Source organism: Paralichthys olivaceus, chromosome 6 (assembly GCF_024713975.1).
Source record: "Paralichthys olivaceus isolate ysfri-2021 chromosome 6, ASM2471397v2, whole genome shotgun sequence".
Taxonomy (NCBI): domain Eukaryota; kingdom Metazoa; phylum Chordata; class Actinopteri; order Pleuronectiformes; family Paralichthyidae; genus Paralichthys; species Paralichthys olivaceus.
The window spans coordinates 11,462,217-11,479,598 of NC_091098.1; the positions used below are offsets into that span (position 1 = coordinate 11,462,217).

The 17,382-nt window shown below is 39.2% G+C and overlaps 1 protein-coding gene and 1 long non-coding RNA gene across 2 annotated transcripts; one reads left to right on the plus strand and one right to left on the minus strand.

Moving 5' to 3' along the window:
- Positions 1-240: 240 nt before the first annotated feature.
- LOC138410580 (uncharacterized) lies at positions 241-3,101 on the minus strand. The gene is made up of 3 exons (XR_011243290.1): positions 2,955-3,101; positions 2,117-2,324; positions 241-1,559 (listed from the first exon to the last, which is right to left on the minus strand). It is a non-coding gene; the product is annotated as an uncharacterized lncRNA (long non-coding RNA).
- Positions 3,102-11,083: 7,982 nt separating this feature from the next.
- Positions 11,084-12,487, plus strand: hes2.1 (hes family bHLH transcription factor 2, tandem duplicate 1). The gene is made up of 3 exons (XM_020089009.2): positions 11,084-11,255; positions 11,365-11,548; positions 11,660-12,487. Exons 1-3 carry the CDS (start codon positions 11,166-11,168, stop codon positions 12,010-12,012), a joined length of 627 nt encoding a protein of 208 aa, XP_019944568.1. The 5' UTR covers positions 11,084-11,165; the 3' UTR covers positions 12,013-12,487.
- The last annotated feature ends 4,895 nt before the right edge of the window (positions 12,488-17,382 follow it).

The window sequence follows — 17,382 nt, forward strand, 5'->3', positions numbered from 1 at the left end:
AACCTGCAGCAAAATGCATGGTGTTTTTAAGACACTGTGTGACCCCCCCCCCCCCCCCCCCCAACCACCTTAAATAACACTGGAATACAAACAGGAGACAAATCCCAAATAACCCAGGTTCTAAATGAATCATTTACCAGTAAACACTGCAGCCCATGCTTATCACTGATATAATAACAACATTAATAATAACAACAACAACAATAATAATAATAGAAACAATAACAACACTACTAATAATTAATACAGATATAATAAAAACATATTTCTTTATTTATTGTAAGGGTTGTAGTTATGGAGCAGCTCCTCGCGTCCATGTGTCTACAACGGCTCAGCTGGTTGGCGCGTGCCGTGGAGTAATTGCTTTCGCTTGACTAAACCTGGGCGCGTGCAGGGCAGAGCCTGTCGTTCTACGTGGAACCAGAGAAACACGTCTGCACCTGAAGGTTTAATATTCAATATAAACTACACACCAGTTTCACATTTAACCCGATTAAAAAAAACACACAAACACGAGCTGGTAAATATAATGATAAGATTATATATAAAACCATTGTATCATAATAAAAAAAGACACCAGGCAATGTTAGCTTTATTAAAGTGGTGAAAGAAGACAAACACACAAAGAGAGAACACTTCTTTATTCATCTGTCTGCACCCTGCTATCCTCCACTCTTCTTTCTTTCTTTCTTTCTTTCTGTCTGTCTGTCTTCCTTCCTTTCTTTCTTTTTCCTTTCTTTCTGTCTTTCTTTCTTTCTTTCTATCTGTCTTTCTTTCTTTCTGTCTGTCTTAAATAATCAGAAAACCATAAACAACCTGAGAGCAAGTGGCCTGTGATGGATTCTGTACAGGAGGCATTAAACATTTGAAATTATACAGACACTGACTGTTTTACATTGTTTTGGATATAGGAAGATGAAGACTGGATTACATTTAGTCACAATTGTTGTTATAATAAACACTGCAGCTGTATTTCCTCAAAGCATCTGGCCCTGGTTGAAAAGATCTATACTCTCACAAGCTACTGCCAATGAATGAAGCACAAGGATTATATGAGCCTATTGTAGAAATGTAACACCTATAGTACATCTTTTCAAATAATTGATGGTTTTCTTCACTATAAAGATCAAATTCCAAACACATTTATTAAGTTCCATTTAATTTCTGTTCATGAGCATATTCAGTATGTGAGTGTCTCTATCATGCTATTGGTATAAATTTAATAAACAACTACAACTGAGCATAGGCTAAATGTTGTAGAGAAAAACAAATCTTATTTCTCAGGCTCATTCTCATTTTGTAAGTAAATGATCTATACTAAAGAGTTCATCATATTTATTGTTGATTTGATAGTTACACATTTGAAAGTAATTCAAACGTCTTAATAATAAAAGCAGGAACAAGCTGACATGTTTTCTGAAGCTGCAGGTGACGAACACAGTCATCTCATCCTAAAGTTCACCTTAGTTCTTCTGTCTTCTCTTGGAGACATCGGTGAGACGTCTCGTGTCAGCACGCAGCCACGGTGTCTCTCCCACAGCGAGCCAGTCATCCGTGAGCTGCAGTGAGAATTTCTCTGGTCAGACTTTCTCACACTCAGGCTCATTAGCAGCAGACAGACACAGGACGACAGATTTGACGAGACAGGCGTTTCAACAAAGCAGCGTTTACAGTGAGGAGTCAAAACAGCTGGAGGCCACTGGTGCCAGACACTGTGCCAAACTGGACTTTACATGGCTTCTCTGCGTCTCAGCTGATTGTATTTTCGGTTTTACAGTAAGAATAACTGTACAGCAAGGTGCGAAGTATAATGAATATGTAGAAAAAGATTATATACACATCTCACTCACATCATTAAATCTCATCCAAGCATTCACATTCACGTGTTACAATCAGAACAACTGTGGAAAAATCCAATAATTCAAGCTCAAAAAACATGAAATACTGGCACATATACACTGACATATTTCATTGGTCATGAACATTTGTTATAGTAGAATAACAAGTTGAGATTAATGTGATCGAATTAAGCCTACGTTTCCTATTAAACTGTATAATAATAATAACAACAACAATAATAATCATACCAACAATAATAATAATATAGAACTCATACCAGGTCGTGCCATGTCTGCTCCTCATGCCCACCATTTAAAGCCACCTCCTCGCTGCCTGCTTCCATGTGGCTGCTGCAGGCTGCAGGGTGGCTGCAGTTGTATTCAGCGCCCTTTTCCTGCACGAGGTTTGAGGCTCAATGACAGGGACGCGTTGTCTTTGTGGGCGGACACCTTGTACATTTGACCACGCCCACCCATGCCCTGGATCTGAGGAACATGCAACAGCACAGAGAAGAAGATTCTGAAAATTCATATTCATAGTCTTCATCATTTTAGTTATAATTCTATAAGACTAGAGATGATTTTATTTTGCTTTTGCTTTTATTCTTAAATGGTGGATTCAAAGATAAGAGATTGGATAAGGTTTATTGATGCCACTTTCCCAGTAGATTGTCAATATGGTGGAGACAAGAAAATAAAAAAGGTAAAAGAATAAAAATTAAAATGAAATACAAATACAGAGAATATGTACTTATTAATATTAATATTACTATACACATTTTACTAATTAAACTGTATTTCCTTGCAACAGTCCCACAGCATATATTTCATCTCAAGCAGAACAATGTCACTGCTTATTTGTTGCTTTTGTTAATTCAAAGTTAAATATAAAATGTGCATTTCTCGTTTAAATGCTCGAACAAAAGTGGCAGAGATGTTCTCAGCAACAAGGAATAATCATCATGATGACTGATTTGTGAAGCCTTGATTCTTAGTCGTTTAAAACTAAATATTATATATTTTATAAAATATAATAAAGTCCCACAATGGGGAGATATGAAAATGAGCCCTTACAGCATTATAAATGTGAGTTTCTGAAGTATTAAAGACACTTACATTGAAGGAGAGCACTTTGCTGATGATTTCCTCTGTACTGCACATTGCTGCAACATGCATGTCTTACTATAAATGTTTCCCTGATTATCCTCCCCCCTGCTCCTTAATTTCCCCCCGGACAACTCTTAATGGTCCCTGTGTCTGTGTAAGTTCAAAATAATTCATCGGAGCAGCGAAGCCATCTGCTGCCTTTGTTCTCCCGGCTCGTGCTGTTCTCGTGCCCCTGATATGGCAGCACAATGGATCCAGCTTCCATCAGAAATCCAATATTCAAAAAACCCGCCAACAAGCCGGCGTGTCCCATCCATCCCCTCCCCTGGAGCCGGGCTCGCTCTTTAATCCCCTGTAATGTGCTGCACTTTAGAGAAAGATGATGGAATAAACCACAATTTATTGTTCAAGTTTGAAGCAGTGTGTGTTTGAAATGTCAGTGTTGTAGAGTTGGTGTTGGTGTTTGTGGAGCGCACGGTGAAGAGGCCATGGATGAGAGAAGTCTGTCACAGCTGGGTTCTGGACAGCTATTGGTGGAGACGTCTTTTTTGCGTCGCTGTGAGTTTTACCTTTGTCAACTTCACTTTGAACAAAAACAAACGTGCACCACCAGATGTGCAGCTCGAACACAGCTTGGCTTTTGGCTTGGTTATTTGGATATTCAAATCCTGTCTGAGCCATTCACCCTCTGGTTTATAATGTACAATTACGCAGAAACACTTCTGCGCCTCAGAAAAGGACGCCTGCAGGCTTGATGCTGGGCACAGCCATAGTCCAGACGTCTTTTTCAAATGTATAAACTCTACAATTTACACTTAAATGTGACAGAAATAAATGAAGAAATTATTTCCCCCTTTTTTCTTTCTTTCCTCTCCTTTATATTATTTTTCAATATATATTTTTCACTTAAAGTACTGTTTTATCTTTTTCTTGCCTAATTAATATACATTTACCTCCATTGCTGTTATTTAACTGTCCTGTCACTTTAGCTGGGTATTTTCTGTGTCAAGCACATACCTGCAAAACATGTATTTATAAATGTGTTTGTATACAAATACATTTATAAATATAAAGTTATTAAAAAGCATGTGATAAATAAAGTGTCTGTAAAACCATTACAGTTTGCATGCCATGTTCAAAACATAAGTGAGTTCTCAGAGATCACAAATATGTCGTCCCACATTTAGACAAAATTTAGACAATAATTTGAGTATATAATTTAGCATTCTGGTGTATTTTAAGGGATATTTTTAAAGAATGAATGATGCTCTGTGTCCATGCGTAATATGGCACAGCTTACAGTTTCACCTCGTTGATCCAGGAACATCCAATAGACCTATATTTTGATTTTATATAATTTATAACATGAAGAGACATTTGAAGGAAGCGTGACATTGTTCAGACCTGACACGAGGCAACTGAAACGATCACGCATCATAATCAATTGTTTTCAGACTTTTGGATTATAGCTTATATATTATACATCACATATACTTTATATATCCTAGTACCATATATTTTATACTCTCGTTTTGTTTGATAGAGTGACTTTTTATTTACAAATCACTCTAATTTACCAGCGTCCTTTGTCATCGTCTTGTGGAGCACGTGACCTGTGAGGATGCTGATGCAGACTCCGGGTTATAGAATGAGTGACGTCAACAGGAGCTCGTATAGGAGGAAAAAAAAAGTTTGGGTTTTGGTCAGTGCTGCACGCGGCAGATGCTTCGTGAAAATGGCGTTGTTTTAGGCGTGGGAAGCTTCACGGCAAATTTTGATAGGTCTTCATGTTGCATCCTCACAGGGAGAACTGATGCAATGTCACATGAGAGCTTTACTAACGTGAACAAAGAGAGCAAACACAAAACCAGCAACGTGGACACGTTATTCGAGTTTTATTCGTCTTCTATCTATATATTCTTTTTATTTTATGTATATGTATTCATTCTCCTTTTACTCCTATGAGGCGGAGTTTTAATATCTTATATACCCTCCTTCAAATCTTTACTTTCTATATACAAGCGAGTTGGTTTACAAGTGAGGATATTTTGATAAAATATGATCCCACTCATGAGTTAAACTTGAGATATTCTTTATTACATTACACTGTGGACAGATTTACAAATGGAAACAGGACTCAGTCACCTACACCTGGCTACAACATATTCACTCTGTTATACAACAGAGCTGTTGTATAACGAATAATGAATCATGAAAGTTTTACTGTTTAGTTTGTGTGGAAACAGTTTTTTGGAGAGCTGTTGATCAGCAGCTCATTTTAGAGGATGTAGATTGTGGCACCATTGATTGGTGATTTGCATTGTACTGAGAGGTATTAAATAAAAGCATATGGTGGACAGAATCATAGAAACACTTTGAATAAAAATACTCTGATTCTTATAAGTTATGTTATAAGTATGATTGTATTAGATGTACCAAAACAATGCGAGTATATGATGTAAAATGTCAACAAAATGGTTATTGAATGAGGGGAGAAAAAAGCATCTGTATTCGGGCACAATCATTTTAATTTGTGAGCTTTTGGGCAGAGAGCTATTTTAACCCATAAACAGGCTTAAAATGTCTTGACAAGGTCTCTGCCAGAAAGCTCTCCAATTAAAAAGATATTAATTCTGACCAAAATCAGATTCTGAAAGTTAGAATGTGACTTTTTATTGGAGTTTATGATGGTGGTGGAGGATTCAATCATTCTAGATGGGTGTTAGTTTGTTCCTCTTAAACTGAAAAGCAATTTAAATCCATATCATTCATGTTTAGGTGAAGTACGATGCCACATTGGGCATCTAAACAAACAAAGAAGGAAGTCAGACATCAGTTCCTCATATTCTTTTTTGATTTTGAGCCTTTTCATTGTTAGAGAAACACAGACCAACATAACATGTAGTCAGACCTGAACTGACTTCAGTCAGAATATAGCAGCACAGCTTTCACCTTTTACCTCTCACACCTCTTTCTCATTCTTCAGCACTATAGAGGTCACCCCATTAAGCAAATACCCACAGATGACTCCTCTTAATGTGAGACAAAATGGATGCGAGAGAAAGGAGTGCATGCACTTACTGTACATTATAATATCTGAAATTCCATCCTATTTGTTCTACTTTGGTCTTTGGAAGAAGCTGTTCTTGAACGTTTCTTTGCTCATTGTCTGACCAGGAAGTCTCACAGCTTTGGGACCTGCTCTTCACCTCAGAAACAACTTGGTAACATTACAGCGTGTGTTATTTTCTGATCTGTCGTTTTATTCGTCAGTCTGAGTAGATCCCAGCATTCATGTTTGTGAGAAAAACAACTGACTCTTGAAATATAATCCTACTTTTTTGGAGGATTCAACAAAATCTAATGGCTTTAATCATGCTAAACAAACTAGAGTTCACTCATTCATCAGGAAGGTCAAGGCATTCAGTGAATGATAAAACACCAGAGTTGGATATAGAAATCAAAGGGAAATGAAGAGAATAGATTTTCTCCATTGTCTCTGTTGTTGCTTGTGTCAAAAAACAACACAACTGCTACACAACCACGGTGGAAGTGGTTTTAAAGTAGCCTCACTCTGAACTCTTGAGTGTATGAGAGTCTAATATCAAATATAAACAGTCTCAATTAGTTGATCAATGTTTTTGTGGACTGCTGCAGTTAGGAAACAAATATTTTCAGTCTAACAAGTGAATTATGAGGTAGCTTGTGCTATAGCCTTTCAGAGAACCATCAGTCCTGCAAACAGAGAGAGTTCCCATCTACAATGAGAGCTATCAGGTGTCAGTAATGGTACAATATTTGAGTAGGCATATTGTTCAAACAGCCTTGTTGTAATCATAGTACACGATCAGCAGCCACCACGATCCACAATTCACCATCACGATCATGATTAGTGTGTTTGAAAGGCTGCAAAGCTGTGTGTTCTAACCTTTATAACTTTACTTCAGTCAGTTACCTCACAAACGTCACACAAAGATTGTTTGGATCAGTTGAATGTGTCAGTGTACGGAGGAGTCAGGAAATGCTGAATCAGGCCTCTCTGGTCGATAAAGTCTAATGAAGACCAAAAACCAAACATGTTGGTATAACTGTGTTTCTGTCTTCTCAGTGTTGTTGGCTATAACTATTTATTTCCATTGGCTGCTTGTTCTATGACTCTAACGTATGTATGTAATCCCACCATGAGTTTGTCCTCTGGCTCAGGAGGTATACTGAGTTGTCCACTAACGAGGGGGTCAGCAGTTTCCAGATATACAGGTACAGCCCACGTCAGCCAATGATGCTGCACTAAAATGGATATAACCCTATAGTGGGCCACTTTACAATCGTAAATATATCCCACATATCCGAAAAAACAAATGTGTGCCTTTTTTGGCAAACATGTGCTGCTCTATACAAGGTGTAATCTGGATGTAAACCTGAGTGGCCCATGTGATAAATGGTGAATATGACCCAAATAACACAACACCCACCTTTAGCACCTTTGGTTGGTGTGCAGTATTGCTATGGTTTACCTGCCCCAGATCTGGCAAACAGGAGCTGACCATCAAGTGCTATTGTTCCACATGGCATGTGGGCCCAATGTCATTGTGGGCCAAAACAACTTTGCACATGGGTTCGATCCCAAATTTCCCCCATTCCACATGCGTGGTCCTTGGACAATATACTAACCCCAACGTTGCCCCTGATGGTTGTGCTGCTAGTGACTGAGTGATGTGTGATGGAGAAAGGGCTGCAGATAGATGCACTGTATGAATGTGTGTGAGGCAAAATCTTCATGGTGAAGAGCTGTGAGCGGGTTTCAAGACTAGAAAACACAATATAAATACAGAGCATTTATAGATGCATTTAGTTTAGCTGCAGACTTGAGATTTCTGGTGGTTCTTCTTCTTGATTCATTCAATAACAATGCATTTCTGCAAAAAGCTTTAATGTATTGAAGGGATAGTTCACTGAAAATGAAAATTCACTCATTATCCATCAACCACTATGTTTGAGTCCATAAAACGCTTTTGGAGTTTCAGGGGCAAACAGCATTTAACTTGCACATGCATTACTGCTGTGCGTATTGCTTTTTATAAGTCTGCGTTTTCAAGTGAAACTGGATTTCAAACAACAATTTCAATATGAATATTTCCAGAAAAGACAATTTTGTACTAATTTCTGTAATCTGGAATTACAATCACTACGGGCTCTGACTATTAGTTAAAATCAAATATTTTAAACATTCAAATCAAGACTCACTAAGAATTCTCCCCATTTGAAATTGAGTACTCTCAATTGCAAAAGCATTAAAAAACCAAACTACATCCAGTATTTACATTGCATATACTGTTATACATTTATATTAAATAGGGTCTTACCATTGACCCAAATGAGAAATATGAATAATATTTTTTTGGTTTACAATCTTTACAGGATTTATGATTCAAACCTGGCAGTTAAATGCTTTAAGATAATAATAAAAAAATAATTTTAACCAGCTACATTTAAGATACATTTGATTACAAATTGGAAACAGCAAGAGTTTCAATAATGCTCAGTCTGAACCACGTGCAGCATAGGGACAAACACCAGCCTGCAGTCTATTGTACAGATGCTTCAGAGTCATTCTTATAATGTTGGCGTAGATTTTGGCTTGGGATGCCAGACATCCTTCGAGCTGCAGTCACGATTTGGAGTCTGGAAAAAGCCAGAGGTCTGACATCCTCCGTGTAGCCGTGATGGCGACGATCACCTTCAGCGAGGAAGAGTCCAGTGACGCTTTTGGTTTCACGGTTCAATAAACCCGCGCAGCCTCCATCTGCCTGGACATGTTGGCTCGTGTCAGTCTCATGCCGTTTATACGCACAAATTATTTCTCACCCATTGTTATTTTACTCCAAACTCACTCAAATGTAAAATGTTTTCTGGGAATATATTTAAGATGTATTTCACCTTTTCACATTTTGATCCAGATTATAAAATAGCCTTGTAAAAATGTAATGTGTTTGTTTATTGTTCTTAATAATCATTAATGATATATAAATCCATTTACCAGTTTTCTTTATCAGACTTGAATCTTATTGTCAGAGAGTTCAACAACCTGTGGTTTAAATATAAGAAACTAAGAAAAGTATCATATCTCTTTCGCGTTGAGTTGCTGTAAAATTATTGGTGATTCCACTTTTCTGTACGACCTTCAACAAAGGATCACTGTGCTCTCGGCTTGCACAGATGGATACCCACGCTGAAACCAGGACAAAAAGGCTCCTAACCGAAGCATCTCTTGAACTTTTTTTTTGTCTCATATCACAGGGTCCGATCCCAGACTGGACTTGATGGCAGTTATGTGGAGGGGCCCCATGGGGCAGGACGCGTGCAAAACCCCGCATCTATAATGCCTGGAAAAAATAAGGGTGGAAAACCCCTCAAATTACAGCGGGGCAGCTTGCAGCCGAAGAGCAGCGTCTTTTTTCTTCTAACCAAAATGATACGAGCTTGTTGAGCTGCACATCTGTTTCTGAATGTAAATAAATGTGGCATTTGAATAGAAGTAAAATAGAAGCGCTTCAACGAACAGTTCTGTGCGTAAAATTGGTGCGTAAAGGCAGTATTTGGCATAGATATGTTATTTATCATATTAAGCACAAAAAGATAGATCTGTGGATATGATTGAAATATATTAAATTATCTATAACATTTAGCTACAACATTGGTTTATATATAAACGATATTTAAATACATTTTGTTTTATTTGTTCTTTGTGTGTCTCATAGGGTTTCCTTATATTGTTGTAGGCCTGGTGCTGCGTTTTTTTTTTACAACGGTACCATTGTGTTTATGACCCAAGCCAAACTCCCTCCAAAAAAAAAGGAAAGACAAAAAGCGTTGTAGGAGAACAGTGATGGTGAGGTCAGAGGAAGAGGAGCAGGAGCCGGGATGCTGATGGGGACCAGCAGAGGAGTGGTGCAGCGCTGACAGACAGGGGGTGGGAGTGGGGGAGGGTAGTGTTCTTGGGTGTGTAGACATGGAAGAGCTAAAGGGGAGGAGGGAGGGGGGGTCTACATCCATCTGTTGCTCGGCTGTGGCGCGTGCCGAGCGCGTGAATCCCACTGGCAGCTCACAGCGCTGTTTGGTTCCATGGTGAACAGCAGAGATTCACTGAAACTCCTCAACGGTTTTGAAATTAAAACACAATAACATTGAATTGAGTTTGAAATATATGCATTGTTATAAGTTGGTTTATACAAACAAGGGATAGGCTATCACTCTATGAAGGTCCAGTCTTTTCCTCTGTCACTGTCCCTCATCGTGTTATCCAGTGTGGGTGCAGACTTGTGTGTTGCATGACTCTTTGTGCACACATATGTTCATACGTCATACACACAGTCCTGTGCCTGTGTTGCAGGTTATCACTCAGTCTCCTCCTCCACATGCACGTCAGGTAAACACCGTGTTGTTGGATTGGAAACAAGCTGCTGGGGCCTCAATAAGCAGATGTTAATCCATACATAGCGTGGCTTGGGTTGCTGATTTATTAATTTGAGGAATAGATTATTCCTGTCACCACAGAAACTCTCGTCTGGTTCTGTGTTTTTGGGCAAGTTGAGCCCATGAGCATTATTAAAAATGTGCTTTGTATGTTTTATTATAATCATATACAAATAGTTGTTCAGTGCTTATACCAATATAACCGTCAGAATTGTCACCACACAAAAAAAGGATCTTTGACCATTTTACCCATTCATTTGAAGGGAATTAAAACATAAACCGGTTTATCTATCGTACACAAAGATAATAAACTTAACAAAGACAGACGAAACATTAAGCAGTCCTTGAAAATTGGAAGAGCCAGAAAGATGTATATATAATGCGGTCCATGTGCTGTGTTAGAGGGAAAGCAACATTGGCTCGTGTGCGTAATCGGATCTTGGATGAAAATTATAGAAAAGTCTTAAAATTTTAAACGCAACATCTTCGCGAAACTCCGCATACCAGAGGTAGACTGATGCAGGGGCCCACCAGAGGCCAGATGGTCCAGATAGAAGCACCGCTCATCTCCCAGGGGCATCGCCCCCACCCCTTTCCTCCCTTGTCACAGTGGCTTGTGTTCCCCCCGCCCTGACGCGCCGGACCCACATAAATAGGAGGCTCGCCAGCTCTGCCTCACACTTCAGCTCAGCCGCTCCAAGAGCAATTATCTCTCATCCAAAAGCACAACACCAAGAAGCAAACGAAATGAGTCCCAGCATCATCACAGAGGCCAACCAGCCTCTCCCTGCCAGGTCCACCGTGGCCCAGAGAAAACACGCCAACGAACTGAGAAAGGTAAGAAATGCGGAGATACTGCACAACTGTCTATTTCACTTGGATATGTTTCATGGTCCTGATTGTTTTAAAATTGCAACCATTAACAGTTTTTCATCATTTCTTCCAGACTCTGAAACCCTTGCTAGAGAAGAAAAGACGTGCTCGTATCAATGACAGTCTCAGTCATCTGAAGAGCCTCATTCTGCCTCTTGTTGGCAAAGACAACGCACGCTACTCCAAACTGGAGAAAGCTGATATTCTGGAAATGACAGTCCGGTTCCTCAGAGATCTTCCTGCCTCTCCAGTCAAAGGTGAGCGTCGCCGCCTGAACTATGATATTCATATTTTCAAAATGCTTTACTTCACACATCCTTCCCGTGAATTTCCAGTCACTAATCGAACGTTTTCTTCGCTTCCTCCAGATTCCGCAGACAGTTACAGAGAAGGCTACAAAGCTTGCCTCCAGCGCGTCTCCGCTCTGCTTCCCAAAACGAGCCTGGATCAAGACGCGTGCCAGCGGGTAAACGACTTCGTTCAGCAGTCCATGTCCGCCACCGTCACTCCAACCTGCCTGAACTGTTGCGCTCAGAGCTCCAGGAGCCTCCCTCAGATCCAACAGAGACTCCTGAGCCTCAAATCCAGCTTCAGCTCCAGACTGGAGAGTCAGTCCCGCAGCAGCAGCAGCAGCAGCAGCGGCAACAACAGCGCAGTGGCTCCCAGCCGCGCACAGCCAGGTCCGCAGCCTGTCAGCGCTGCCATGTGGAGACCTTGGTAGACTAGATGGACATTTCATTTCTCATGTGTGTTATTTATTTTGTGATTTACTACATGTATTACAATAACGTCACTGTAGTCTTGGTGACATAAGAAGAAGAATTGTTTGAGTTGCTGTATGATAATGGAATTCAGCATTTGGCTCATTTTGCGTTTAATGCCAGAGGGCACACGAGCACAGATCTTAAAGAAACGGTAAAGTCTATGAACTTTTTTAAGACGCAATCCTCTTTGGGGTTTCAAAGATACGGGTTGTAGACAACACTTTTGTAAAACCCCAAGGGTTATTTTATTTGAGGTTTGCACGATGGACTTAAAAGTATTTTGGTCTGTGCAACATAATAGTCTGTAAACACTATGTGTTAAATAGGATTTTTTATTATACATTGATGGCATAGAAGAGGAAAACAAACTGTTTTGTGAAACAAATGTTCTGTCACTGACAACTGATTTTCAATAAATGTTCACTCATTGAATATTTTTGTGTGGTTTGATCTTTATACCTCGTGGTGTTTAAAGTGTCTCGGGTTTATTATGAATCCCAGATGCCTTGAAGAGACTCTCAGGGTTATGAAAGGAATAAAAAGGCGCGTAAACGCATAAAGCCACAGGTCAGCCGGAGCCCATTGATGCTGCAGGGCAGCTGCTCCATTGTTGCTGATGTGTGGCGCCTCTCTAGTTGCCGCCAAATTGGTGGGAAGAGGTTGGAGACTGGTTGTGTGATGGGACACACACAGAGAGAGAGGACCACTGCTGTGAATTACAATGATAGATTTAACACACGCGTGTTCCAGAACCACAATCACAACATAGAGTGGAACATAGAATAAAGTAAGAAGCAGGAACAGAACTATGGGCTCCAATAAATACTATTAAAAGAAACATTTTAAAATATAAAACATGTAATGGTATCTTTGTGCAGATTGTGCTGAAGTTGTGTAAGTTATATGCAAGTGGTCCATGATGTTTGCATTCATGTAACACATGATGTCCATGAGGATCAGTATTAGTTTCCCAGTGGTTTCACATTATGGTGCAATATCTAATTAATTATGAGTTCACATCTCATCACAAAAAATTATAAATTATAAATCAATAGACCAATGGCTTTTCACACTATGTAAGATTTCACAGTATAATAATCCAATAATTTTATAGGGCTGCAGTATTTCTGTATGTCTGTAGTTGTCTATAATGTTTTTTTCCTTTCTCCAACACACACAATTTTACAGCCTATTTTTCGCGGATGATTCTTGTTACAGCAGAAGTCACATTTTAAAGAAGAATCCACCTTTACTTCCTCAATATTTGACTTCTATAGTCATATTCTATATATAAATATATATTTTTTTATCTTAAAACAATGATCAAATACTCATATGTCGACTGAAATAGTAACTGGTTGTTTGTAAAAGTTGGGAGTTCCATCTTCATTCTATTAAAAGTAAATTCCCAAGTTTAGCCAAAGTTGATATGAGGCTTCATTGTCTGAGTTATTGAGTTGCACAGTTTATAGACCTTTTGGTAGAAAACAGAACAAGTTGATTTATCTTACAGAGGCTGAGGTCTCATATTAACTTCAGCTGAACTAAAACTGTATTTTCATATGAACACTAATTGTGTGTAATGTTGTGAACAGACAGAATTAATCAGAAAAAAATTGGAGACATTTTTTCATTAAAATTTAATTCAGGCTAAAATGCCAAGTATTCATTGGTTCCAGTTTTTCACAGCTTGCTTTGTGTATCATATATGACAGAAAACTGAATATGTCTTGGTTTTGGGCAGTTGGTTGGACCAGTGATGTTGCACAAGGTTCTTCCTCAGATGTGCTGAGACGTGTACTCGAAACATTACCATGGAAAAACTTGACGTGAGTGTCTTTCCCATATTTTTTTGTTGATTTAGCATATTAGTTTCACACAGATAAAACTGCAACTTTATTTTCCTGGAAATCACTTAATCTTCACCGCTCCAAAACAACAGTTGCACTTTGGTGTCGCTGACAAGTACTGTTTTTAGATCTGCAAAGAGGAAGTGATTTCTGGTAGTGTAGCATTAGCCAGTGCTAGCTAATTTCAGCAATGTCACAATATTCGATGCTAGAAAGTCCCACAAGTAAAACAGTGACATGTACCATATGAAATACTGCTGTTTCAAATAGTTGTATCAGTGTTGCCAATAACAACACTACCAAATCTCATAAAGCATTTGAAAAGCCATTCTACTGAAGAGCAGGAGGAGTTCACCAAGGAGAAGGGAAGAACAACAAACTGCAGTTGCAAACTTTGGAAACCGCATTCAAACGACATGATCTATTCAACGTAGACAGCCCCAAATCAAGAAATTAGGAGTTCATTGTTGTATATTCCAAGATATATTTATCTATATTTATATTTTTTATGGCATCTTTCTCTGTGTGTATTTGTTTTTCAAAGGGTTTATCTGAGCCAGACCACACCACAATTATAGCAATCATCACTTCCATGCAGGGTTAGTCGCATACAGCTGTCAAACTATGTCATATACGTTTTTTCTTTTTTAATGCACTGATATCGGTTCATTACTCAGTATCAGCCGACATGCAAGGTCCAGGTAGCTGTATTGGATCATCTCTACCCATTAGAAGTATCTGTGATCTGTACAAGTTCTCATGTGTTATGACTCTGTGTGTCCTGTTTCTTATTTTGTTTTGAAACTGAATCAATGATTTAACATTCATTCATTCTTTTATGTCAAAGAGAAATCAGACCTCGAATAAGGAATATAAAATATAGAAGGCTTCTTATTTGGATTGGGATCCACCACCTTCAAGTCAGTATTTAGTATATTAGTATGTCCTCAGTCATTGTGAATAGATCTCTGTCAACTTTGAACATCTGAGCACTGCAGTGTTCAAACTACTCATGCTTTGGGGGATCATGAGTGAGATCTTTTGGATTGTGTTGGAAGACTTTCAGTCATGATTTAGAATCCACCGCAGCACAGAAACAGCACTGTTAAAAGTTACTGATGACCTTTTCATGGCATCAGATAATGTCTCTATACTTGTCCTGCAGGATCTTAGTGCCACATTTGACACCATAGATCATACAATTCTGTTACAGAGACTGGAACAACGTGTAGGGATTAAAGGAACAGCATTAAGCTTGTTTAAGTCATATTTATCAGATAGATTTCAATTTGTTCTTATTAACAATGACTCTTTCATGCACACACAGGTAAGTCATGGAGTTCAACAAGGTTCTGTCCATGGACCAATACGCTTCACCTTATATATGCTCCCCTAAGGCAACATCATCAGAAAGCACCACTAACACTTCCATTGTTACGCAGACGACACCCAGCTGTACATATCTATGAAGCCTGATAAATCTAATCACTTAGTTCAACTTCAGGAATGTCTCAAGAACATCAAGGCCTGGATGACCCAAAACTTCTTACTTCTTAACTCAGACAAAACTGTTGTCGTTGTAATTGGCCCTAAACATCTCAGATAATCACTGTCTGACCAGATAGTCACCTTGGATGGTATTAGTTTGGCCCCCAGCTCCACTGTGAGGAACATGGAGTTAGGTTTGACTAGGACATGTCATTTGACCCACATATAAAACAAGTCTCTAGGACAGCTCTCTTCCACCTGTGCCATATTATAAAAATTAGGAACACCCTGTCTCAGAAGGATGCTGAGAAACTAGTCCATGCATTTGTTACCTCCAGACTGGATTCCTGTAATTCTTTATTGTCAGGATGTCCCAGTAAGTCTGTGAAAAGCTGCTAGTTGGTCCAAAATGCTGTAGCACGAGTGCTGACAGGAACTAGAAGGAGAGATCATATTGCTCCTGTCTTAGCCTCTCTGCATTAACACCCTTTAAAATTCAGTATAGAATTCTAGAACTTGCTCCTCACATTCAACAATCAAGCCCCTTCATATATCCTGTGAAAGCAGCTCCTACTCTTGGTTCGGGAGGCAGACACTATCTCTACATTTAAGGTTAAAGGGTTTTGATAAAGGCTGAATCAGGTGAGTCCGGAACCATCCCTTAGTTATCATCACCATCATGCACTGAGCACCTCTCCCCTTCTTTCTGTCTCTCTGCCCCCACATTTATTTATTTATTTAATTTACTGCATGTCACTGACTTTGTTTTTTCCTTTGTCTCTCTCTTTCCCTCTCTCTCTGTCTCTTTGTCTCTCTGTCTCTCTCTCTGCAGATATCTCTGACTCCAAAGCTGCAGAATTCAGATAACAACTATCATCATATGAACGGTTACTGCTGTCATTAATAACATCTTTACATCCATAATTATCACTCATATTGTTTTCATTATAACAACTACTCTGTCAGAGCTGAAACTTGATGGTGCACAACTGTTCCTGCATGGTCTCTCTCTCATCTTTCTCCCCCTCTCCTCCCTCTACCCTCCCCCTCTCTCTTCTCTCCCCTTTTTTCCACCCACCTGTCCTTTCCTCCCCAGTTTTGTCTGCTGACCCCAACCGGTTGATGCAGATGGCCGCTCACATTGAGTCTGGTTCTGATGAGGCTTCTACCAGTTAATGAGCATGTTTTTTTCTCTCCACAGTCCAAAGTGCTGCTCACTGTGGGAACTGTTGAACTGTTGAACGGTTGGGTTTCTCTTTTTAAGGTCTTGACCTCCTATTTAAAGTTCCTTGAGATAATGTATATTATAATAATTATAGCGCTTTACAAATAAAATGTAATTGAATTTAATTGAATCTGAACCTTGACTGTGTGGCTTCAAGCTAAGGCTCACTGTCATGTTGGACAACACATCTCCAAATCTCCAGGTTGCAGGTCTCTTATAGACACCACCATATTTGCTCTATAGCTGCATTCATCCCCTACCCACAAGACTTCAGTCCTGCTGCTTAGAAGCATTCTCCATAGCACCATGTTTTATTTTAGGAGATACAGATTTGTAAAAAACACTTAAACATGGAGGTAAGGTGTGCCTCCTGACATACTGTAGCTGAGATGGAATGAGTAGTCTCTCCCACGCTTCCATAAAGCTGCTCTTGAGCTAGACACTGACTTTCCAGTCTAAAGATTGAAACAGTGTCAGAGTTGTCATCGGTCTCTTGGTATCTTGTGCGGTCTCTCCTTTGTGGTTTTCAGTCATTTTTGGTTGAGTTATTGAGACAGTTCCTTTGTCTTCACATGTTTCATGACGCTGACTCTCCAGCTGAGATACTGATGCATTTATGCTATAAAACTCTCCAGTTTACTAACCAGCTTTGTTTTTAACATTTCTAAGTGACTGCACCGTGATTTATCTGTGGGTCAATATTTACAAAGACATGTATTTTTTATCGTAGCTCATATCATCTTCTAGAAACTCTTCTCAAGCAA